We start from the raw sequence: 21,207 nt of genomic DNA on the forward strand, positions 1-21,207 counted from the left end.
CATGGAGCCACCCCTTTACCCAGGCAAAGCTGCAGCTCCTTCTCTTCGCTGCCTCCTTCCTTCCTTTCTAGTCCTGGTGCAGGGTCTCGGCCCGAAACATCCACTATTTCCCTCCATTGCTACCGGCTGATTCTCTGTAGACACAGCTCAGCACATCATGGAAACCAGGCTCATCACCATGAACTCTGTCTACACTTCTCGCTCCTTCAGTAAAGTAGTCAGCATAATCATGGACCCTGCCAACCACAGACATTCTCTCTTCTCCCCTCTCCCACCAGATACAAAAGCCTGTAAACACACGCCACCATGCTCAAGGACTGCTTCTATGCTGCACATAGACTATTAAATAGTTTCCTAGCACAATAAGATGGATTCAAAACCAGAATCATGTTTAATATCACTGGCATATGTCGTGAGTCGTTTTGCTGTTTGGTGGCAGCAGTACGTTGCAACACACAATAACTATAAATTACAAAAACAATATATATAAAATTAAGCAAGTAATGTATCCATCATCTTGAGATCCCCGCCACTCCGGCTATGCTCCCTTTTAGATGCTGCCATCAGGTAGCAGATACAAGAGCCTTAGGACTCACACCACCAGGTTCAGGAACAGTTACTACCCCTCAACCATCAGGCTCTTGAATAAAGGGGGATAACAACACTCACTTGCCCATCACTGAAATGTTCCTACAATCAATTACCTCAATATCAGATGCTTTCCTTATTTATTACTATTCATTTTATTTGCATTTGCAGTTTGTGGTCTTCTGCATTCTGACTGATCTTTCATTGATCCTGTTACAGTATATAGATCTATAGATTTGCTGAATATGCCAGCAGGAAAATGAATCTCAGGGTTGTATATGGTAACATATATGTACTTTGATAATAACGTTTACTTTTAACTTTTAATGCAAAAAAATCACTACGATCTTGCACTTTCTTTGCAGCTGTTACAGTTTATTCTGCAGTTATTGTTACCTCGTTCGGCACGGACTAGAAGGGCCGAGATGGCCTGTTTCTGTGCTGTAATTGTTACAGTATATGGTTCTACCCCAATGCACTGTTTATTGACTTAATCTGTAAGAACAGAATGCAAGACAAGCTTTTCACTGTATCTCAATACATGTGACAATAAAAAATCAATTCAAATTCAATTTTCTCCAGCGTTTAGGGGTGCTTCTCTCTCACACAACTGAATATTTTCTGCCTCCCTCTCCCTCGTCAAATCGCATATACCCTCACTGAGATCTCAGCGATGTTCACCCCTGTGCTCAAACTCCCGAATGGTGGCAACGGGCGTTATAACGTCGGGAATTTCCGGCTCCCACAGGGGACCGCGTTGCCTTGGAGACGGGGAAAATCGACGTCCGGGTCACGTCCTTCTTGGGGAAGGTTGGATATCCGGGTTAAAGAGCGACATGGCGCTGCAGAGGTTGAGAGTGAGTAATGGTTAGGTTTAGGTGTGGAACAAAGGGCACGGCGCCAGTTTGTACAGAGTAGTTACACACGTTTTCGATAAATGCACATCTTAAAGTAAAACATGATTGCACGAGTGAAAAACCTGTACCTGCAAAGTTTGGCGGCTCTGCTGTCGTTTGGTCCAGTATCTGACCCAGTCTGTTATCTCCTGAACCTTGCTGTGGCTCGGGGGCTGGCAGCTGCTAGTCCCACTCTAGCCTGGCCTGGCAAGATCCGGTATTGCCGGAGCGCCACACTGTTGGAAGCGCTGCCTTTTGAATTCAATGTTACATTGAGACCCAGGTTTAGCTCAAGTTCCATAGAGTACTGTGCTGAAGGTAGCAAGTCCGTAGAATCCTATGATCTCTTCATTAATCAACATTATTAAAATAGCATCTGGCCCAATTATTAACAGTAACGGCACTTTCTAAATCTTTCGGAATCTCCTTAAAGAGATGCAAATTATGCGATGAAATTGCTCGGTCTAGTTATTTTATCTTTTTATTGCATGTTTCTTTGTCAAGCATGTTGTTTATCCATGTATTTAGTAACTGTCTCCCTATTTTTTTTCTTGTCCTGCCAATGAGGCTTTTTCAGCTTCCCTCCAGTCTGTGATGTGTGTTTGCGACAATACAGTACCTAAAGATGGTGCTGTGGTGCATCCTTGCTTTTGGGCTCTGATCCAGCAGTAACTGATTGGAAGCTGCCCAAATTCAGGTCAGGCCTTGTGCATCTGAGCAAAAAAGTAAACTGCTGGAAGAACGCAGCGAGTCAAGCAGGACCTGGAATGGTTAGCGTTTTGTGCCAAGACCCATATATCACGTTTCAAATATTGATCGTGACTTTGCTTCCACAGATGCTGCTTGACCGGCTGCATTCTTCCTGATGTTTATTTTTTTACTCCAGCTTCCATTATCGGTTGCTTGAGCCCCGTGGAACATTCGAGACGCCCGTCCACCAGTGTGAACTGGATTTGACGCGGGCCAGCAAGCTCCTGATCATCGGAGAAAGGCAATAAAGCTGTCCTTGTCAGGGTGATTTTACGTGGTGAGATCAAGCCCTGGGTGTGCTCGCAGACCAGCGGCATCCAGAGAAAGAGCAGCTGGAGTGGGATTGATGGGGTCACTCAGCTCAACAAGCATTTGTGCTGAATGGACTCCTGCTGTCCCATGCGCGTTCCCAGTGATTGTTCAAATAGATCGTTGCTAGGATCAGCCAGAGGAGGAACCCAGTCTGTTGAGGTAACAGAGCACAAGACTGTGCAAGAGGATAACAGAGAGAGAACGACCTTGTATGATAGCGTTAGAACCTTCTTAAATTTATTACAATACCCACCTGTGTTTATCTTCTATTATAGACCTTTGTGCACCATTCTAGGATTCTCATGACAGGATGCAGGAAGATACATCAGACTTCGAGCTGTAATCGTCCGTTAATCCCTATTGTCATCGAACAGACAGTAAGTGCTCTGAGGGGACATGTCCCTTCATGAATGATGTGACGCACAACTGCCAGTGTTGTCCATTCAACTAATGCTCTCTGGGCTTCAGTGCCATCCAGCGCCTGTGTACAACTGCCTTGTCAGCTGTCTCGGTGTATCCAAGTTCTTCCCCCATATTCCTGACCTATCTTCTTCATCCTGCTGTAACCTTCTCCTGAATGCCCCCTCTCCCTGGTTCTGCTCCCACTTATTGGAAACTGCAGAGGTCTCTGAGGAAGTCTGGAGGAAGTTCCGGAGATGGGAGAACAAGGCTGCTGGAAGGATTTGAACACAAGGACAATCATTCTAAATTTGCCACAACATTCACAAAGTGCTGGAGGAGCTCAACAGCTCAGGAACATCTACGGAGGGAAAAGAGACTTTTTATCTCCCTCTACAGATGCTGCCTGTCCTGCTGAGTTCCTCCAGCATTTTGCATGAGTTGCTCAAGATTTCCAGTATCTGCAGAATCTCTTTGTGTTTAGATTTGTGGCTTTGTGTAACCAGGAACCAGTAGAGGTAAGCCCGATGGATGAGTGAATGGAACTTGGTGCGAGTTGGAACATGCAGCCACAGAACTGTGGACAAGCTGATGGAATGAAGACCATGGGTTTTATAGAATCACAGTAACTAAAGCATGGGGCATAAATTGTCATAAAGAACTGCTGTGGGTCAGGGCTCAAGTATTGGAGAGGTCTTGATGGTCGTGGTTATGGGGGGAATGTGGATTTAGAGTTTTGTCTCAAAACTGATTAAGTTAGCAAACGAGCAATCACCTGTGCCCAGTAATCATCTTTCTTATCTAGGGTCGCGGAGAGCGAGCTTATGATATCTACTCAAGGCTACTGAGAGAGAGAATTATTTGTGTCATGGGACCTGTGAGTATTGATTATTTGAACTGTCTCCTTATTTTGCCTGTGCTGGCCAACTTCTCTAACTATTTGTGTGTTCCTCTCAGATAGATGATAACATTGCGAGTTTAGTCATCGCTCAGCTTCTGTTCCTTCAGTCAGAGAGCAACAAGAAGCCGATCCACATGTACATCAACAGCCCTGGTGAGCTCAAGTGTATGAAACCCTGTCTGTCACTGCATCGGCCATCTGTGTGAAAGAGCCCCTGGGTTAGTACAGTGTGTGTTTTGCACTGATACTGGGGGCAATGTCACTGTGAGTTCATTCCCATATCCATTGTGCCTTAAAACTCTGTCAACCCAGTATCCATTTGTTCAGAACTCCTGATGGTTCGGCATTCAGCTCACTCGCTGGCCGGCTGTCCTGACCACGCCAGCATGCATGTACCTTTCAGCTTGTTTGACAGGCTGAACCTCATCAGCTTCCATTTCAGACACTCCCTTTAAACCAGGGGTTCCCAACCTTTTTGATGCCATGGATCTGTACCATTATGCCGGCTGGTGGGTTGTGGCATCCACACCCGATTTCAAGGTGAGTGGTCCCGGGTTCGAACCGGGCCGGTTCCTTACGCGCTTTCCATCCGTGCTGGGTTGAGCGCGAGCTAGCAACTTGGCGTCTTTAAAAAGAAAACACAGAAAAGTGGCAAGGTTGGACCCCATGTGCCACGAGGCGCAGAGAGGAACAACAACACCACCATTAAGTGGGGGTCTGTGGACCCCATGTTGGGAACCCCTGATCTAAACTCTCACGTGTTCAGATTCTGCACAAGGTGACAGTAGATGAATGGAAATAATACCTAGGCAGGTGAGGTACTAGATGGTCGAGGGTCAGGAAGACCCTCAGAGCTTTGAAAAGGAGAGATCAGTCTCAACGCAGACAGAAACCTGTGTGTGTCGCTGATAGAGTCTCCCCCTGGTTGCTGGACACTTGGGGTTCAATCCTGTCTTCGTGGGCTGTCTGTGTGGAGTTTGCACATTCTCGCCATGTCTTTGTGGGGTTCGTCTTGTTTCATTAGTCACTGTGGGGGTGGGTATGGTGGCTGATGAGAATGTAAGGAGACTGGGAAAAAAGGATGAATGTATAATCAGTGGGTGGTTGATGGTCAGTATGGACTCGTTGGGCTGAATGGCCTGTTTCTGTGTGACTCTTGAGTTTGTGCTTTATGCAGAAGTTGAGCCAACCCTGATTAATACAGTGAGCTGTTTAACAACTATCGCAAAACGTTGGAGGAGGCAGCATCTATGGAAAAGAGTGAACAGTCGACGTTTTGGCCCGAGACCCTTCTTCAGGTCCTGAAGCATTAACTATCTACTTTTTTCCAATACATGCTGCCTGACCTGCTGAGTTCCTCCAGCATTTTGTGTGTGTTGCGGATTTCCAGTGGCTGCCGGTTTTCTCGTGTTTAACAACTATGTTTTCTTTATCGCACCCCTACCTCCTTCTCCTGCAGGCGGTGTGGTGACAGCTGGCCTGGCCATTTATGACACCATGCAGTACATCCTCAATCCCATCTCCACCTGGTGCGTGGGGCAGGCTGCCAGCATGGGCTCCTTGCTGCTGGCTGCAGGCTGCCCGGGAATGAGGCACTCACTGCCCAACGCTCGCATCATGGTCCACCAGCCCTCAGGAGGGGCATCTGTAAGTGCCTTTCCTTCAACAGCTCACCTGTAGGGGAAATATAGTCATCCTTAGGTTGTGGGTCAACTCAGGCTCGAAGGAGCAGCTGTTCCCTGGTGGGGCGATATCACTACCACAACACCAGCAACCCAGGTTCAATTCCCTCTGCTGTCCATAAGGAGTCTGTGTGCTCTCCCTGTGACTGCATGGATTTCCTCTGGGTGATCCAGTTTCCTCCCACACTCCAAGGATATACGGGTTGGGAAATGAATTGGTCACACGGGTGTAATTGGATGGTGGGACTCGTTGGGCCGGAAGGGCTTGTTACAGTGCTGAATCTCTAAATAAACTAAATAAAAAACACTGCAGCCATTGGGGGGGGGGTGAGGGGGGCACCAATAGGTCCGCTTCACTCGCAAGAGGCTCCTGATTTGTTATCCAACAATAAACTACCTGTTTCTGTCGCCTCCAGCCTTATCTAACCCTGTGGAGGTCAAATCCAGATTTCCACCAAACTTTTTAATTCCCACTCTCCCTAGAGACATACGAGAGTGGGTGAGGGTTTGGAGTGGAAGTTTTAGCTTGTTCATCTCTATTTCTCCCAGCCTCAACCCTACTGTTCCAGCAGACCCTGCCCCATTTCCCACTTCCACTCTGCATGCCACATCCTCCAGTGTTTCTTCTTCTTCCTCCTCCCCCACCTCCTCCTCCCCCTCCCCCTTCTGCTGCTGCTTCTTCTTCCCGGCTGTTTAGATGCATCTAGGCGTATTACAGCCCTCTGCAGGATGTATAATTAATTACAGAACTTCAAGGAACTCAAATTCTGGAATACAACCTAGTCTCACGTATAAACTGAATAATACTCTTCAATCAGATGTTGATTCTCTTTATGGCCAAACAAAGATTGAATAGAAAACCAAAATAAATTTAAGCCAGCTAGCCTCTTGAACAACATGCTTCTTTCAATGTTGTATCGATTACAGCTCAGCAAAACATGCTGGGCTGTCTCTGGACTACCACAGTCACATAATCCAGTAGGATGTTTTCCTATTATCTTTAAATAATAGTTTAGCCCACAATGCCCCAATCTAAGTCTTGTTAATTTCACCATATCTCTACGACTTAAAAGGTAACAGCCTGAGACCTTTTTAACTAGTGGGTGACTAGAAAAATAATGCCTGCCCCTTAATTCATTTTTCCAATCCTCCTGCCACTTCTTCGCTATACCTTTTTAAATCCTACTTCTCAATTCTGCTCTGCCTAGGGGAACTCTAATTTCTACTTGCCTGCTCTGTAAGGAAGACTTTGCAATGCCATCCACAATTTCATTTCCCTCCACCCCAGCATGCCCAGGTATCCATGAAAATCTAACTGCACAACCCATCTTCCCTACTCTAAACAACACTAAGAGAATCTCAGTAACTATATCAGGACGAGCTTTTGATTTATTCCCTTTTATAGCCTCTAAGGCAGCAGCAGAATCCGAACAGATGATAACCCTACGTGGTCGAGAGTCTTCTGTCCACCATAAAGCCCGGAGGATTGCTAATAATTCTGTTGCAAAGACAGAAACACCATCTGAAATCCGGTGACCAATCTTAACTCCAAGTTGAGACACATACATCCCAAATCCTGCCCTACTGCTCTCTGGGTCCACTGAGCCATCAGTAAAAATCTTCAAATAAGATCCCCATTTATTATTTAAATATTCATTTGTGATCAACGCTGATGAAATTGCACTGCTTCCTTGAAGCTGAAAAAGGAGGAATAGGTCTACTGTGGTTCTGGAAACAGCCAAAAAGGGACGGGTGGCAAGCAAATTTCGTCAACTATGTCTTCCTCAGTCAGTTTCAATTTCAGAGCCCAGTTATCTTTTAATTTAGGTATCTTTTAATTTTACTTTGGCTCTCCGACTTCCCCTGCAAAAGACACTTTGGTGGACAGCTGTGATTGAATCCATTTAGTTTTACCCAATAAGATCAGTGCAAATGGGCTGAGTGTCTCACTGGGTTGAACGAGGTGAGGTGATGGTCTGTTACTGGGTTGAACGAGGTGAGGTGAGGGTCTGTTACTGGGTTGAACGTGTTGGGCTGAGGGTGTGTTACTGGGTTGAACGAGGTGAGGTGACAGTCTTTTACTGGGTTAAACAAGGTGAGGTGAGGGTCTGTTACTGGGTTGAACGAGGTGAGGTGACGTTCTGTTACTGGGTTGAACGAGGTGAGGTGAAGGTCTGTTTCTGGGTTGAACATGGTGGGCTGAGGGTCTGTTACTGGGTTAAACGAGGTGAGGTGACGTTCCGATACTGGGTTGAACGAGGTGAGGTGAGGGTCTGTTACTGGGTTGAACATGTTGGGCTGAGAGTCTGTTACTGGGTTGAACGAAGTGGGCTGAGGGTCTGTTACTGGGTTGAACAAGGTGGGCTGAGGTCTGTTACTGGGTTGAACGAGGTGGGCTGAGGGTCTGTTACTGGGTTGAACGAGGTGGGCTGAGGGTCTGTTACTGGGTTGAACGAGGTGAGGTGAGGGTCCGTTACTGGGTTGAACGAGGTGAGGTGAGGGTCTGTTACTGGGTTGTCCAACTCCATGACATTTTATCAGTGGCCTTAGTAATACAGTTATCAGAGCTGAAGGAAGCCTTGTAAAACCATTTGGAATGAGGGAACATGTACACTGTGAGCAAACTGTGACTGCGGGTGTGTGACATTTGTTCACAGGGCCAGGCCACTGACATCGCCATTCAGGCAGAGGAGATCCTCAAGGTTAAGAGGCAGATCAATAATATTTATGCCAAGCACACCAAGCAGCCACTCCCAGTGATCGGTAAGTTTCCAGACAGTGCCAAGTCAAATTGAAGTGATCTTCGTCTTGTCACCAGGGCCCATGTTACTGCCAGTGGACAATCTGCTAGACTGCCATCTGAGAGCGATCCTGTGTGTCTCACTCGAGTTTCAGACTGACAGATCATTAGAAATCTGAAAGGCACAGTATCCCAATAGTGAATTTATTTTGTGTTCGTTCCCAGGATCAGAGTGTCACCGCTGAGACAATCAGAATCAGGTGTATTATCACTGGCATATGTCGTGCAATTTACTATATTGCATTATTAGTGCCATGTAGTGTTTGCTATATAGTAATACTAATATAGTATTGTGCAAAAGTCTTCGACATCCTAGTGCTATATATATGGTAGGGCATTAGATTATTGCACAGTACTGTATATATAATAAACATAATTGAATAAGGAGTCCAAACAGCGAGCCAAAATAGTGAGGTAATGTTCATTGGTTGAGTCATTGTCTGTTCAGAAATCAGATGACAAAGGGGAACAAGTTATTCCTAAAATATTGAGTGTGTGTCTTCAGGCTCCTGCTCCTGCACCTCCTCCCTAACGGTAGTAATGAGAAGTGAACATGTCCTGGGTAATGGGGGTCCTTCATGAGGCTAGCGCCAATGATGGACTAGCTGAGTTTGCAAGCCCCCTCAGCTTTTATCTAATCCTGTGCAGTGGTCTCTTCCACATCAGATGGTGATGCAACCACGGTACATCTGTAGAAATATACTGGTGTCTTTGGTGACATACCAAATCTCCTCAAACTCCCAATGAGCTATAGTCGCTGGGATGCCTTCTTTGTAATTGCATCAATATGTTGGAGCCAGGATAGATCTTCAGAGATGTTGACACCCAGGAACTTGAAATTGCTCACTCTGTCCACTTCTGGTCCCTGTGTTTGTTTAGTAACTTGCTTTTCCTGAAGTCCAAAAACTCATGTCCAGATATGGGTTAGACATGCATCGTAACCTACTGTCAGCCCAGTTGTGTGAGGGGAAAGAAGGTGGTTCAGGAGAGAGGGAAAGTGTGTGAGGGAGAGAGGGGTGTTGTAGAGGGGGAGAGGAGACTGAAAACCAGCTGCTTAGCACATACACTGTGTTTTGAGTCACAAGCAGTATCTTATCATTCTACGAGAGAGGAACATAACTGGCCATTGATAATTGAACTGGGAGAATTACTTGGCGGTTCAGAATCGACCTCATCATTGTGGGCCTGAAATCACTCACAGACCAGACCAGGTAGATCTTCCTGAAAGGACTTCACTGGACTCGATGTATATGTACTTCCAGCAGGACTGACGTTAGCAGTTTATTTGATGAGCTGAATTGAATTCAGGTACCAGGATTGGTTTATTAATATCACAGGTACAAAGATGCAGTAAAGAGCTTGTCTTGCACGCTGTTCAGACCAAGCCACAGTCATGTAGTGGTTAGCAAGACGCTGTTACAGTTTGGGTTATCAGAGCTCGGAGTTTAATTCTGATGTCATCTGTAAGAAGTTTGTATGCCCTCCTCGTGACCATGTGGGTTTCCTCTGGGTGCTCTGGTTTCCTCCCACGGTCCAAAGATGTAGATTATTGTTGATTGTATGCTGTCCTGTGAATAGGCTAGTGTTAAATCGGTGGGCTGCTGGGCTCGTTGGGCCAGAAGGGCCTGTTCCACTCTGTATCTCTAAATAATATTTTTAAAAGACCAAATCATTACATAGTGCATTGAACTAGAATAAGGCAAAACGATAACATTGCAGGACAAAGTGCAAAAGCTACAGAAAAAGTACAGTGCAGGTAAACAATAAAGTGCAAGATCATAATGGACGTAAAGAGGTCCGTTCAAGAATCTGACTGAAAGTGAGTTGAAAGCCTGGTGGGATTATCAGTCCAGGTCACGAGTTCAGCGCAGTGCAGTGGGTGCAGCCGGTAAACCTGCAGTCACCCAGCTCCCTTCAATCCTGACTTCCGGAGTTCACACATTCTCTGTGATCACAGAGGTTCCAGTTATCTCCCACATCCCAATGATTAATCTGCCATTGTAAATTTCCATTATTGTATCTTGTGGCTGGGGTAGAATTGTGAGGAGAATCAGAATCAGGTTTATTATCACCAGCATGTGTCGTGAAATTTATTAACTTGGCAGCAGCAGTTCAATGCAATACATAATATAGAAGAAAAAAAATAATAAATAAGTAAAAATCAATTATAGTATGCATATATTGAATAGATTAAAAATGGTACAAAAAAACAGAAATAATATATATTCAAAAAGTGAGGTAGTGTCCAAGGGTTCAATGTCCATTTAGGAATCAGATGGCAGAGGGGAAGAAGCTGTTCCTGAATCACTGAGTGTGTGCCTTCAGGCTTCTGTACCTCCTACCTGATGGTAACAGTGAGAAAAGGGCATTCCCTGGGTGCTGGAGGTCCTTAATAATGGACACTGCCTTTCTGAGACACCGCTCCTTGAAGATGCCCTGGGTACTTTGTAGGCTAGTACCCAAGATGGAGCCGTCTAAACTTACAACCCTCTGCAGCTTCTTTCAGTCCTGTGCAGTAGCCCCCACTCCCCCATACCAGACAGCGATGCAGCCTGTCAGAATGCTCTCCACCGTACATCTATAGAAGTTTTTGAGTGTATTTGTTGACATACCAAATCTCTTCAAACTCCTAATGAAATATAGCCGCTGTCTTGCCTTCTTTATAACCATATCGATATGTTGGGACCAGGTTAGATCCTCAGAGATCTTGACACTCAGAGAACTTGAAGCTGCTCACTCTCTCCACTTCTGATCCCTCTATGAGGATTGGTATGTGTTCCTTCATCTTACCCTTCCTGAAGTCCACAATCAGCTCTTTCGTCTTACTGACGTTGAGAGCCAGGTTGTTGCAACGACACCACTCCACTAGTTGGCATATCTCACTCCTGTACGCCCTCCCATCACCGCCTGAGATTCTACCAACAATGGTTGTCAGCAAATTTATAGATGGTATTTGAGCGATGCCTAGCCACACAGTCATGAGTATATAGAGAGTAGAGCAGTGGGCTAAGCACACACCCCTGAGGTGCGCCAGTGTTGATTGTCAGTGAGGAGGATATGTTATCAGCAATCCACACAGACTGTGGTCTTCAGGTTAGGAAGTCGAGGATCCAGTTGCAGAGGGAGGTACAGAGGCCCAGGTTCTGTAGCTTCTCTATCAGGATTGTGGGAATGTTGGTAATAAATGTTGAGCTATTGTTGATGAACAGCATCCTGACGGGTGTTTGTGTTGTCCAGGTGGTCTAAGGCTGCGTAGGGAGCCATTGAGATTGCGTCTGCAATTGACCTATTGTGTCAATAGGCAAATTGCAATGGGTCCAAGTCCTTGCTGGGGCAGGAGTTCAGTCTAGTCATGACCAACCTTAAAGCATTTCATCACTAGATTTGAATGCTACCGGGCAATAGTCATTAAGACAGCCCACATTGTTCTTCTTAGGCACTGGTATAATTGTTGCCTTTTTGAAGCAAGTGGGAACTTCTGCTCATAGCAGTGAGAGGTTGAAAATGACCTTAAATACCCTTGCCAGTTGGTTGGCACAAGTTTTCAGAGCCTTACCAGGTAGTCCAGCGAGATCTTGCGCTTTGCAAGGGTTCACTGTCTTTAAAGACAGCCTAACATCGGCCTCTGAGACAGAGATCACAGGGTCACCGGGTGCAGCAGGGATCCTTATATTCTCCCTTACAAAGCGGGCATAGAAGGCGTTAAGTTCATCTGGTAGTGAAGCATCGCTGCCATTGGTGCTGTTGGTTTCTGCTTTGTAGGAAGTAATGTAAGAATAGATTAGAGGGAAAATTAGAGGGGGAGTGGGACTTTGTGAGCTGACATGCACTCAGTGGCCACTTACACATTGTTAATGCAAATATCTAATCAGGCAATCATGTGACAGCAACTCAAGGTATAAAAGCAATAGTCAATGGTTCCATTTAATATCAGAGAAATATATACAATATACAACCTGAAATTCTTGTTCTTCGCAAACATCCATGAAAACAGAAGAGTGCCCCAAAGAATGAGTGACAGTGAAAATGTTAGCACCCCAGAGCTGCCCCCTCCCACGCACAAGCAGCAGCAGAGCAACGACCCTCCCCCTTCCCCCACCCCTCCATGGTCAAGGGGTTCGGTCCTTTTCCAGACCAAACATCAGAATGTGGAATAAATGTGATCTAAGTGACTTTGACTGTGTGGAACATGCCACATGGGGTGGTTTGAGTAACTCAGAAACTGCTGATCTTCTGGGATTTTCACACTCAACGGCCTCTAGAGTTTGCAGAGAATGGTGCAACAACAACAAAAATCCAGAAAGCAGCAGTTCTGTGGGTGAAAACACATTGTTAATGAGAGAGGTCAGAGGAGAATGGCTCGAGTGGTTCAGGCTGACAGGAAAGCTGGCAGTAACTCAAATCACAGCAATAGTGTGCTGAAGAGCTTCTCCAAAGACTTGAACCTTGAAATGGATGGGCTACAGCAGCAGAAGATCACAATCATTCACTCAGTGGTCACTTTATTAGGTACAGGAGTTAATTAATAGAGGGCTCTGGATGTAAAATTGATAGGCCAAATGGCTGCTTCCTCCATCATGGCAAAATAGTGTAATGACTGTGCTCCCTAACCCATGGATACCAGTAGTTTGCTTTGTTAACTGTCACAGTAAGGGAGAATCCAAGTCACAAATAGATCACCCTTTAATTCAGTGAATATGGGTTGATTTTGTGGGATCAGACTCCCATACCTGAGGAACTGAGCTGGTGAGCCTACATTACACTTAATACAAGGCAGGTATAGTGCCTATAAAAAGTATTCACCTCCTCCTCGGAAGTTTTCATGTTTTACTGTTTTACAATGAGTCACAGTGAATTTAATTTTGCATTTTTTGACACTGGTCAATAGAAAATGACTCTTTCGTATCAAAGTGAAAAAAGATCTCTATAAAGTGATCTGAATTAATTACAAATATAAAACTCAATATAATTCATCGCATAAGTATTCACCCCATTTAATATGACACACCAAATCACTGGCACAGTCAGTTTCAGAAGTCACATAATTAGTTAAATGGAGATCACTGTGTGCAGTCAAGGTGTTTCAATTGATTCTAGTAACAATACACATGGATCTGGAAGGTCCAACTGCTGGTGAGTCAGTATCCTGGTAAAAACTACACCATGAAGACAAAAGAACACTCCAAGCAACTGCGCAGAAAAGTTATTGAAAAGCACAAGTCAGGAGATGGATACAAGAAAATGTCCAAGTCACTGAATATCCCTTGGAGTACAGTTAAATCAATCATCAAGAAATAGAAAGAATATGGCACAGCTGTAAATCTGTCTACAGCAGGCCGTCCTCAAAAACTGAGTGACTATGCAAGAAGGGGACGAGTGAGGGAGGCCACCAAGAGACCTATGTCAACTCTGGAGGTTACAAGCTTCAGTGGCTGAGACGGGAGAGACTGCAAATGCAACAACTGTTGCCCAGGTGCTTCACCAGTCACAGCTTCATGGGAGAGTGGCAAAGAGAAAGCTACTGTTGAGAAAAAAAACATATGAAATCTTAGCTAGAGTTTGTCAGAAGGCATGTGGGAGGCTCTGAAGTCAGCTGGAAGAAGGTTAGATTAGTTTAGACTATGAGGACACGCAGTCCTCTTTTATTGTCATTTAGTAATGCATGCATTAAGAAATGATACAATATTCCTCCGATGTGATATCACAGAAACACAGGACAGACCAAGACTGAAAAACTGACAAAAACCACATAATTATAATATATGCAAATGAAGGGTCCTGACGAGGGGTCTCGGCCTGAAACGTCGACTGCACCTCTTCCTAGAGATGCTGCCTGGCCTGCTGCGTTCACCAGCAACTTTGATGTGTGTTGCTTTAATTATAATATATAGTTACAACAGTGCAAACAATACCGTAACTTGATGAAGAACAGGCCATGGGCACGGTAAAAAAGGTTCAAAGTCTCTCGAAAGTCCCACATCTCACACAGATGGGAGAAGGAAGACAACTCTCCCTGCCATGCCCGACCACAGTCCGACTCTGAGTCGTCCGAAAACTTCGAGCCTTCGACCAGCCCTCCGACACTGAGCACCATCTCTGCTGAGCGCTTCGACCCCAGCCCCGGCCACCAGCAGCAGGCAAAGCCAAGGATTTGGGGCCTTCCCTCCGGAGATTCTCGATTGCACAGTAGCAGTGACAGCAAACCGGGCATTTCAGAAGTTTCTCCAGATGTTCCTCCGTGCTTCTCACAGCTGTCTCCATCAAATCAGAATTGTGCACGATACCCTATTCCAGGTTCTATGGTCTGATGAAACCAAAATTGAGCTTTTTAGCCATCAGACTAAATAATATGTTTGGCATAAACCGAACACTCCACATCATCAAAAACACACCATCCCTACCGTGAAGCATGGTGATGGCTAAATCGTGCTGTGGGAATGCTTCACTGCAGCAGGCCCTGGAAGGCTTGTGAAGGTAGAGGGTAAAATGAATGCAGCAAAACACAGGGAAATCCTGGAGGAAAATCTGAGTCTGGTGCAGTCTGCAAGAGAACTGTGAGTTGGGAGATTTTTTCCCCCAGCAAGACAATGACCGCCAAGCATAAAGCCAAAGCTACACAGAAATGGCTTAAAACAACAAAGTTAGTGTCCTAGAGGGGCCAAGTCAGAGTCCGGACCACAATCCAATTGTGAATTTGTGGCTTGACTTTGAAAGGGCTGTTCACTCACAATCCCCATGCAATCTGACAGAACTTGAACAGTTTTGTAAAGAAGAATGGGGAAAAATTGCAGTGTCCAGATGTGCAAAGCTGATAGAGACCTATCCACACAGACTCAAGGCTGTAATTGCTGCCAAAGGTGCATCTGCTAAATGCTGACTTGAAGGAGGGTGAATACTTATGCAATCAATTATTTTGTGTTTTATATTTGTAATTAATTCAGATCACTTTATAGAGATCTGTTTTCACTTCGATGCAAAAGAGTCTTTTACAGTTGATTAGTGTTTTAAAAAAGCCAAATTAAATCCACCGTGATTCAATGTTGTAAAACAATAAAACATGAACATTTACAAGGGGAGTGAATACTTTTTATAGGCACTGTGTATCTTCCTTGGGTATGGAGACCAATCCTGATCCAAGTGTATAGTGTGAACCATCGAGAACATCCAGTGCAGCTGCTGGTTCTCCAGGGTACATACAGTACCTTAGCTGTAATGTTGTTAAATTGTTGCCTCTGCGTTCCATGGCCATGAGATAGTAAATAATGGCTGAAATGGAGGCAGCCATTCATATGGCCATTGGCTGTGTAGTTGGCATTCTGAGGTCTCGTACCCTCCCACTGCCTCAGGAAGGTAGCCCTTCCACCCCGGTCATACAGTGTTTTCTCTCCCCCCCACCCCCTTCAGACAGAAGATATAAAATTTAAGAATGTGCAAGACCATAAGATATAGGAACAGAATTAGGCCATTTGGCCCGTCAAGTCTGCTCCACCATTTTATCACAGCTGATCAATTTCCCCCTTAGCCCCAATCTCCTGCTGTCTCCCTGTATCCCTTCATGCCCTGACTAATCAAGACCTATCAACCTCCACCTTAAATGTACCCAATAACTTGGCCTCCACAGCCACCTGTGGCATCTAATTCCACAGATTAACCATTCCCTGGCTCAAGAAATTCCTTTTCATCTCCCTTCTAAATGGACGTCCCTGTATTCTGAGGCTGTGCCCTCTGGTCCTAGATTCCCAAGACATCCTCTCGACATCCACTCTATCGAGGCCTTTCAATATTCGATAGGTTTCAGTGAGATCCCCCCCACCCCCATTCATCTGAATTCCAGTGAGTACAGACCCAGAGCCATCAGTCACAAGCTCAAGGACAGCTTCTATCCCACTGTTGCAAGATTTTTGAATGGACTCTTGATCTCTATCTATCTCATCATCAAAGTCACGTTTATTGTCAATGTGCATATCTTATTAGTGTCGTGAGATTCATTTTCTTGCAGATATTTACAGGAAAGCAAATACAATAGAATTTATGAAAAATTATACATTAAGACTGGCGAGCAGCCAATGCGAAAAAAAGGAGAAATTGTGCAAATAAAGAGTAAGTAACACTGAGAACAAGAGTTGTAGAGTCCCTGTAAGTGGGTCCACCGGTTGTGGAATCAGTTGAGAGTTGAGGCGAGTGAAGTTATCCACGCTGGTTATAGGATAATAAGTGTTCCTGAAACTGGTGTGGGACCGAAGGCTTTTTTTTTTTTTACCTCCTTCCCAATGGTAGTAGTGAGAAGAGAGCATGGCCTGGCTGGAGGTTGTCCTTGACGACGTATGCTACTTTCTTGTAACAGTGATCCTTGTAAATGTGCTCAATGGTGGGGAGGGCTTTGCCTGTGATGGACTGAGCTGGATCCATCACTTTCTGTAGACATTTCTGTACTGGGTACTAATGTTTCCATAGCAGGCCTTTGCACCATATTGTCTACCTGCACTGTAACTGTAGCTCTATATTCTGTATTTATTTTCTTTTGTACTGTATGGAATAATATACAAAACAGCTTTTCACTGTACCTTGATATATGTATGGTGCTACTGTGAAAAGCCACTTTCCGTGGCACTTACACCCTTGGTATACAGGCAAACGATAATAAGCTTAAATATGTGGCAATGAAAAAAACAATCACCAAACTGTAAGCGAGCTGCCCTTGTCGGTCACTCTCACAGCTGTGTTGCTTTGCAGAAGGAGTGATGGAACGGGATCGATATATGAGCCCTGTGGAGGCTCAAGAGTTCGGGATAATCGACAAGGTCCTCGTCCACCCTCCGCACAGCGGGGAGGATGAGCCGCAGCTGGTTCACAAGGAGGAAGCTACCACACCGGGCACTGCCGAGCCCTGAGCTGCGAGTTCCATCCGACGCACCTTCTCCCGACTTCTCTGCCACGTGTACATCAACACTTTTTATTAAACATTTTTTGACAAAGAAGCCTCTCAAATGTTGCCTCTCCAGGAGATGTGAGCATAAAATCTAGGCCTGTACATCCCACACAGTACTGAGGAAAATCGACACTGTTGGAGATAGGGTCTTTCATTAAGCCAACGCTCCGTCTGCTCGCCCTTTGAAGAAAAGTGTTCAAAAGCCGCAAGGTAATGTTGCGGCTCCCCCCCCCCCACCCCATTATACTGGCTATCTCCCCTCTCTCCACTCTCAGTTCTAAAGCAGGCTTTCAGCCCAAAACATCGACAATTCCTTCATAGATCCTCAAAGTTGCAGTTCAAGTTGACAGGGTGGTTAAGAAGCCATATGGTGTGTTGGCCTTCGTTAATTGGGGGCTTGAGCTCAACAGCTGAGAGGTAACGTTGCAGCTCTATAAAACTGTGGTTAAACCACACTTACAGTGTTGTGTCAGTTCTAGTTGCTCATCGTAGGGATGATGTGGAAGCTTTAGAGAGGGTGCAGAGGAGAGGACGCTGCCTGGATTAGAGGGCATGTTTTATAAAGATAGGTTAAACGAGCTAGGGCTTTTCTCTGAGAGGAAGGATGAGAGGAGATGTGGTAGAGGTCTATATAACTATGAGAGGCGTTGGTAGATGAACAGGAAGGCAATAGTCAATACCAGAGAGCAGCTATTTAAGGTGAGTGGAGGAAAATTCAGGGGAGAGGTCAGGGGTAGTTTTTCGTTTACACAGAGTGATGGGGGTCTGGAATGCACTGCCGCAGGTGGTGGTAGAGGCTGATATATTAGGGAAATTTAAGAGGCTCTTAGATAGGTACATGGATGTGGGCTGTGAAGAAGGGAAGGATTAGATTGATTGTGGTCATAAGAGATTTTGCAGATCTAGAAATCCTGAGCAACACACACAAAATGCTGGAGGAATTCTGCAGGTCAGGCAGTCTGACAGGTGATGGGTAAGACATTCCCCCTCACCTGGTCGCACCTATCACCTGGTAGTTTGTATTCTCCCCACTTTCTTATTCTGGCTTCTGCCCCTGGCCCCACCCGCCACTTTCCCATCCTGCTGAAGAGTCTCAGCCCAAAACAACAACTGTCAACTATTTATTCCCCTCCATAGATGCAGCTTGAGATTGATTGTAGTAAATTGGCCAATAATTAGCTTGATTTAACAGTAGCACAAAACAATTTTTGGTCGGCGTCGGACTGTGGGAGCTTGATGTGCAACATCGAGTGATTTCAGTAAGCTCGCATCCAAAGGGAAAGCCGTTAGCTGTAAAGAACTTTGGGACCTCATGAAAATATCCGGAGAGATTCAGAACCTCTTGCATCCTCCACGGCTTTGAAGAGTTCCTCCTCGCCGGTTTTTGAGTTTTGCACTTGGCTTTGGAGAACAGGGTTCTGAGATCACTGAAGGGAAAATGGAGAGAAGCAACTGCAGATGCTGGAATCAGGAGCAACAAACAAGATGCTGGAGGACTCAGTGGAAATGGATAACCGACGTTTCAGTTTCGGACTCATGGGCTCAACCCAAAATGTCAGATATCCATTTCCCTCCATAAATGCTACCTGACCTACTGAGTTCCTCCAGCATCTTATGTTACGAGGGAAAATGGAGTTGCGCCAAATACTCTTAGCATCACAGAGTTATACTGCCCGATGCAGGCCCTTCATTCCATTCCATCCATGCCAACCATTTACATTATGCACTAATCCCTTTCATTTTAAATTTTCCCCTCATTCTTACCAATACCACCCCCTTACTAATTCACCCACTCACCTGTACATTAGGGGCAACTTGAACAGTAGCCAAGTAACTCACCAACCCACAGGGTCTTGGGATGTGGCAGAAGACTGGAGCACACTGAGGGATCCCCACACATCACAAGCACAACGTGCAAACTCCACACGGACAACACCGGAGGTCAGGACTGAAATTGGGTCTCTGGACCTGTGAGGCAGAAGCTCGACTGACCACACCACCATGCTGTCTGGTCACCTCTTTCCGTTGTGTTAACGTATTTGCTAATTTCTGCACCTTTCCAAATCAAGTCGCGTTTACTGAGACATGCACAGGTGTGGTGAGGTACAGGTACAAACAAAAGCTTGCGGCAACATCACAGGCACTTAGGGACGGACATAAATGATACAAGGCAGTGAAGAGAGACAGAAAAAAGACTGCAAAGATAGACACTATTAGAGAAGTGTGGGGTGGTGCAAGAGGTGACCTGTAGACAAAGTAAGATTAGTTATCAACATACGTACCTATATGTTACCATGTACCACCTTGAGATTCATTTTCTTGCAGGCATTTACAGGGGGAAAAATAAAAGAAATATAATAATGTTCAGAAACTTGTACATAAAAATTGAAAAACAACTAATGTGCAAAAGAAGACAAACTGCAAATAAAGTAAAATAATACTATGAGCATGAGTTGTAAAGAATTCTTGGGAGTGAGTCTGTAGGTTGTAGAATCAGTTCTGATTTGTGGTGAGTGAAATTATCCACACTGGTTCAGGAGCCTAATGGTTGAAGGGTAATAACTGTTCCTGAACCTGGTGGTGTGGCATCTAAGGCTTCTGCACCTTCTTGCTGATGGAGGCAGTGAGAAGAGAGCATGGCCTGGTTGGTGGAGGGAGGTCCTTGATGATGGATGCTGCTTTCTTGTGGCAGGACTCCATATAAGTGTGCTCAATGGTGGGAGGGCTTCACCTGTGATGGACATGGCCATCAAAAGCACCTGAAACGTTAATGCTTTCATTCCTGGGATAATTCTTGTGAGCTTCCTCTGGATGCTATCTGGGACTTTCAAGGTCAATATCCTGTCTTTCAAGCTAGTAAGATTTAAAGATTGTAACAGAAAACATGAGGAAGGAAACAAGATTAATTAGAGTCAAACCTGGAACAGAGATAACAATAAAGGGGGAAAGATTGGAGTAAGAGAGAGAACAACAGAAAGTTATAGGAAGAGGTCTCGGTTTCTCACACAAACCTCCACTCCTCAAAACCATCTGTCTTACCTAAGCAATCTCTGAAATGTGTACACAGCTAGAAGCAGCAAAGTGACTTCCCACTGTAAGTGTGTTTGCCTCATCGCCAGATCTATTTCCATTACCAGGTGCTGTAGACTGGGAGGGGGCCAGAGATATTTTAAAACAAACCTGTCTGGAGGTTCCTACGGTAGTGAGCTGTGTATGGGACAAAAAGAAATTGCTACCATCCTGCTGTGGGGATGTCCCACCTTGGCCGTGGGTACTAGAGGGAAGACCCTCCTCCATTTTGTCAGCCAGCCACAGTTTCCTGCTGGCGAAGCAGGAAGATGCTGTCCATCTCACCATACCTATTCTGGTATTTTGTAGATGATCTGCATCATATCTCGATTATTGTCCACCATTTTCTCTTAGCAGGATCAGAATCAGGTTCAATCTCATCGATATATGTCGTGAAATTTGTTGTCTTGCAGCAGCAGTACGATGTGATATATAACAATAGAAAAAAATGTGAAGTATGTATGTCTGAGTGTGTGTGTGTGTATATATCTACTGGTTAAATAAATAGTGCAAAAATAGAAATTTTAAGAAGTGAGGTAGTGTTCAGGTTTTCAATGTCCATTCAGAATTCAGATGGCAGAGGGGAAGAAACTGTTCCTGCTTCTGTACCTCCTTCCTGATGGTAGTAATAGGGCATTTCCAGGATGGGGGTCCTTACTGAGGGATTTTGCCTTTCTGAGGCATTGCTCCTTTAAGATGTCCTGGATACTACAGAGGCTAGTGTCCATGATGGAGCTGACTAAGTTTACAACTCTCCACAGCTTCTTTCGATTCTGTGTAGTAGCCCCCACCCCCACCCCCATACCAGACAGTGATGCAGCCAGCTAGAACGCTGTCCACAGTACATCTGTAGAAGTTTGCGAGTATCTTTGGTGACATAC

At 45.2% G+C, this 21,207-nt stretch overlaps 2 protein-coding genes across 2 annotated transcripts in view; both read left to right on the forward strand.

Annotated features, from left to right (window-relative positions):
• The first annotated feature begins 1,366 nt into the window (after positions 1–1,366).
• clpp (caseinolytic mitochondrial matrix peptidase proteolytic subunit) lies at positions 1,367–17,306 on the forward strand. The gene is made up of 7 exons (XM_072248563.1): positions 1,367–1,445; positions 2,822–2,923; positions 3,751–3,822; positions 3,903–3,999; positions 5,306–5,493; positions 8,186–8,291; positions 17,062–17,306. Exons 1-7 carry the CDS (start codon positions 1,425–1,427, stop codon positions 17,217–17,219), a joined length of 744 nt encoding a protein of 247 aa, XP_072104664.1. The 5' UTR covers positions 1,367–1,424; the 3' UTR covers positions 17,220–17,306.
• A 79-nt stretch (positions 17,307–17,385) lies between these two features.
• Positions 17,386–21,207, forward strand: part of LOC140191290 (afadin- and alpha-actinin-binding protein B-like) — a 39,583-nt gene continuing 35,761 nt past the window's right edge. Inside the window, exon 1 of the mRNA XM_072248562.1 lies at positions 17,386–17,467. The gene's annotated coding sequence lies outside the window, so the exon portion shown is untranslated. The remainder of the gene's footprint in view (positions 17,468–21,207) is intronic.

This window comes from Mobula birostris, chromosome 32 (genome assembly GCF_030028105.1).
Source record: "Mobula birostris isolate sMobBir1 chromosome 32, sMobBir1.hap1, whole genome shotgun sequence".
NCBI classification, from domain to species: domain Eukaryota; kingdom Metazoa; phylum Chordata; class Chondrichthyes; order Myliobatiformes; family Myliobatidae; genus Mobula; species Mobula birostris.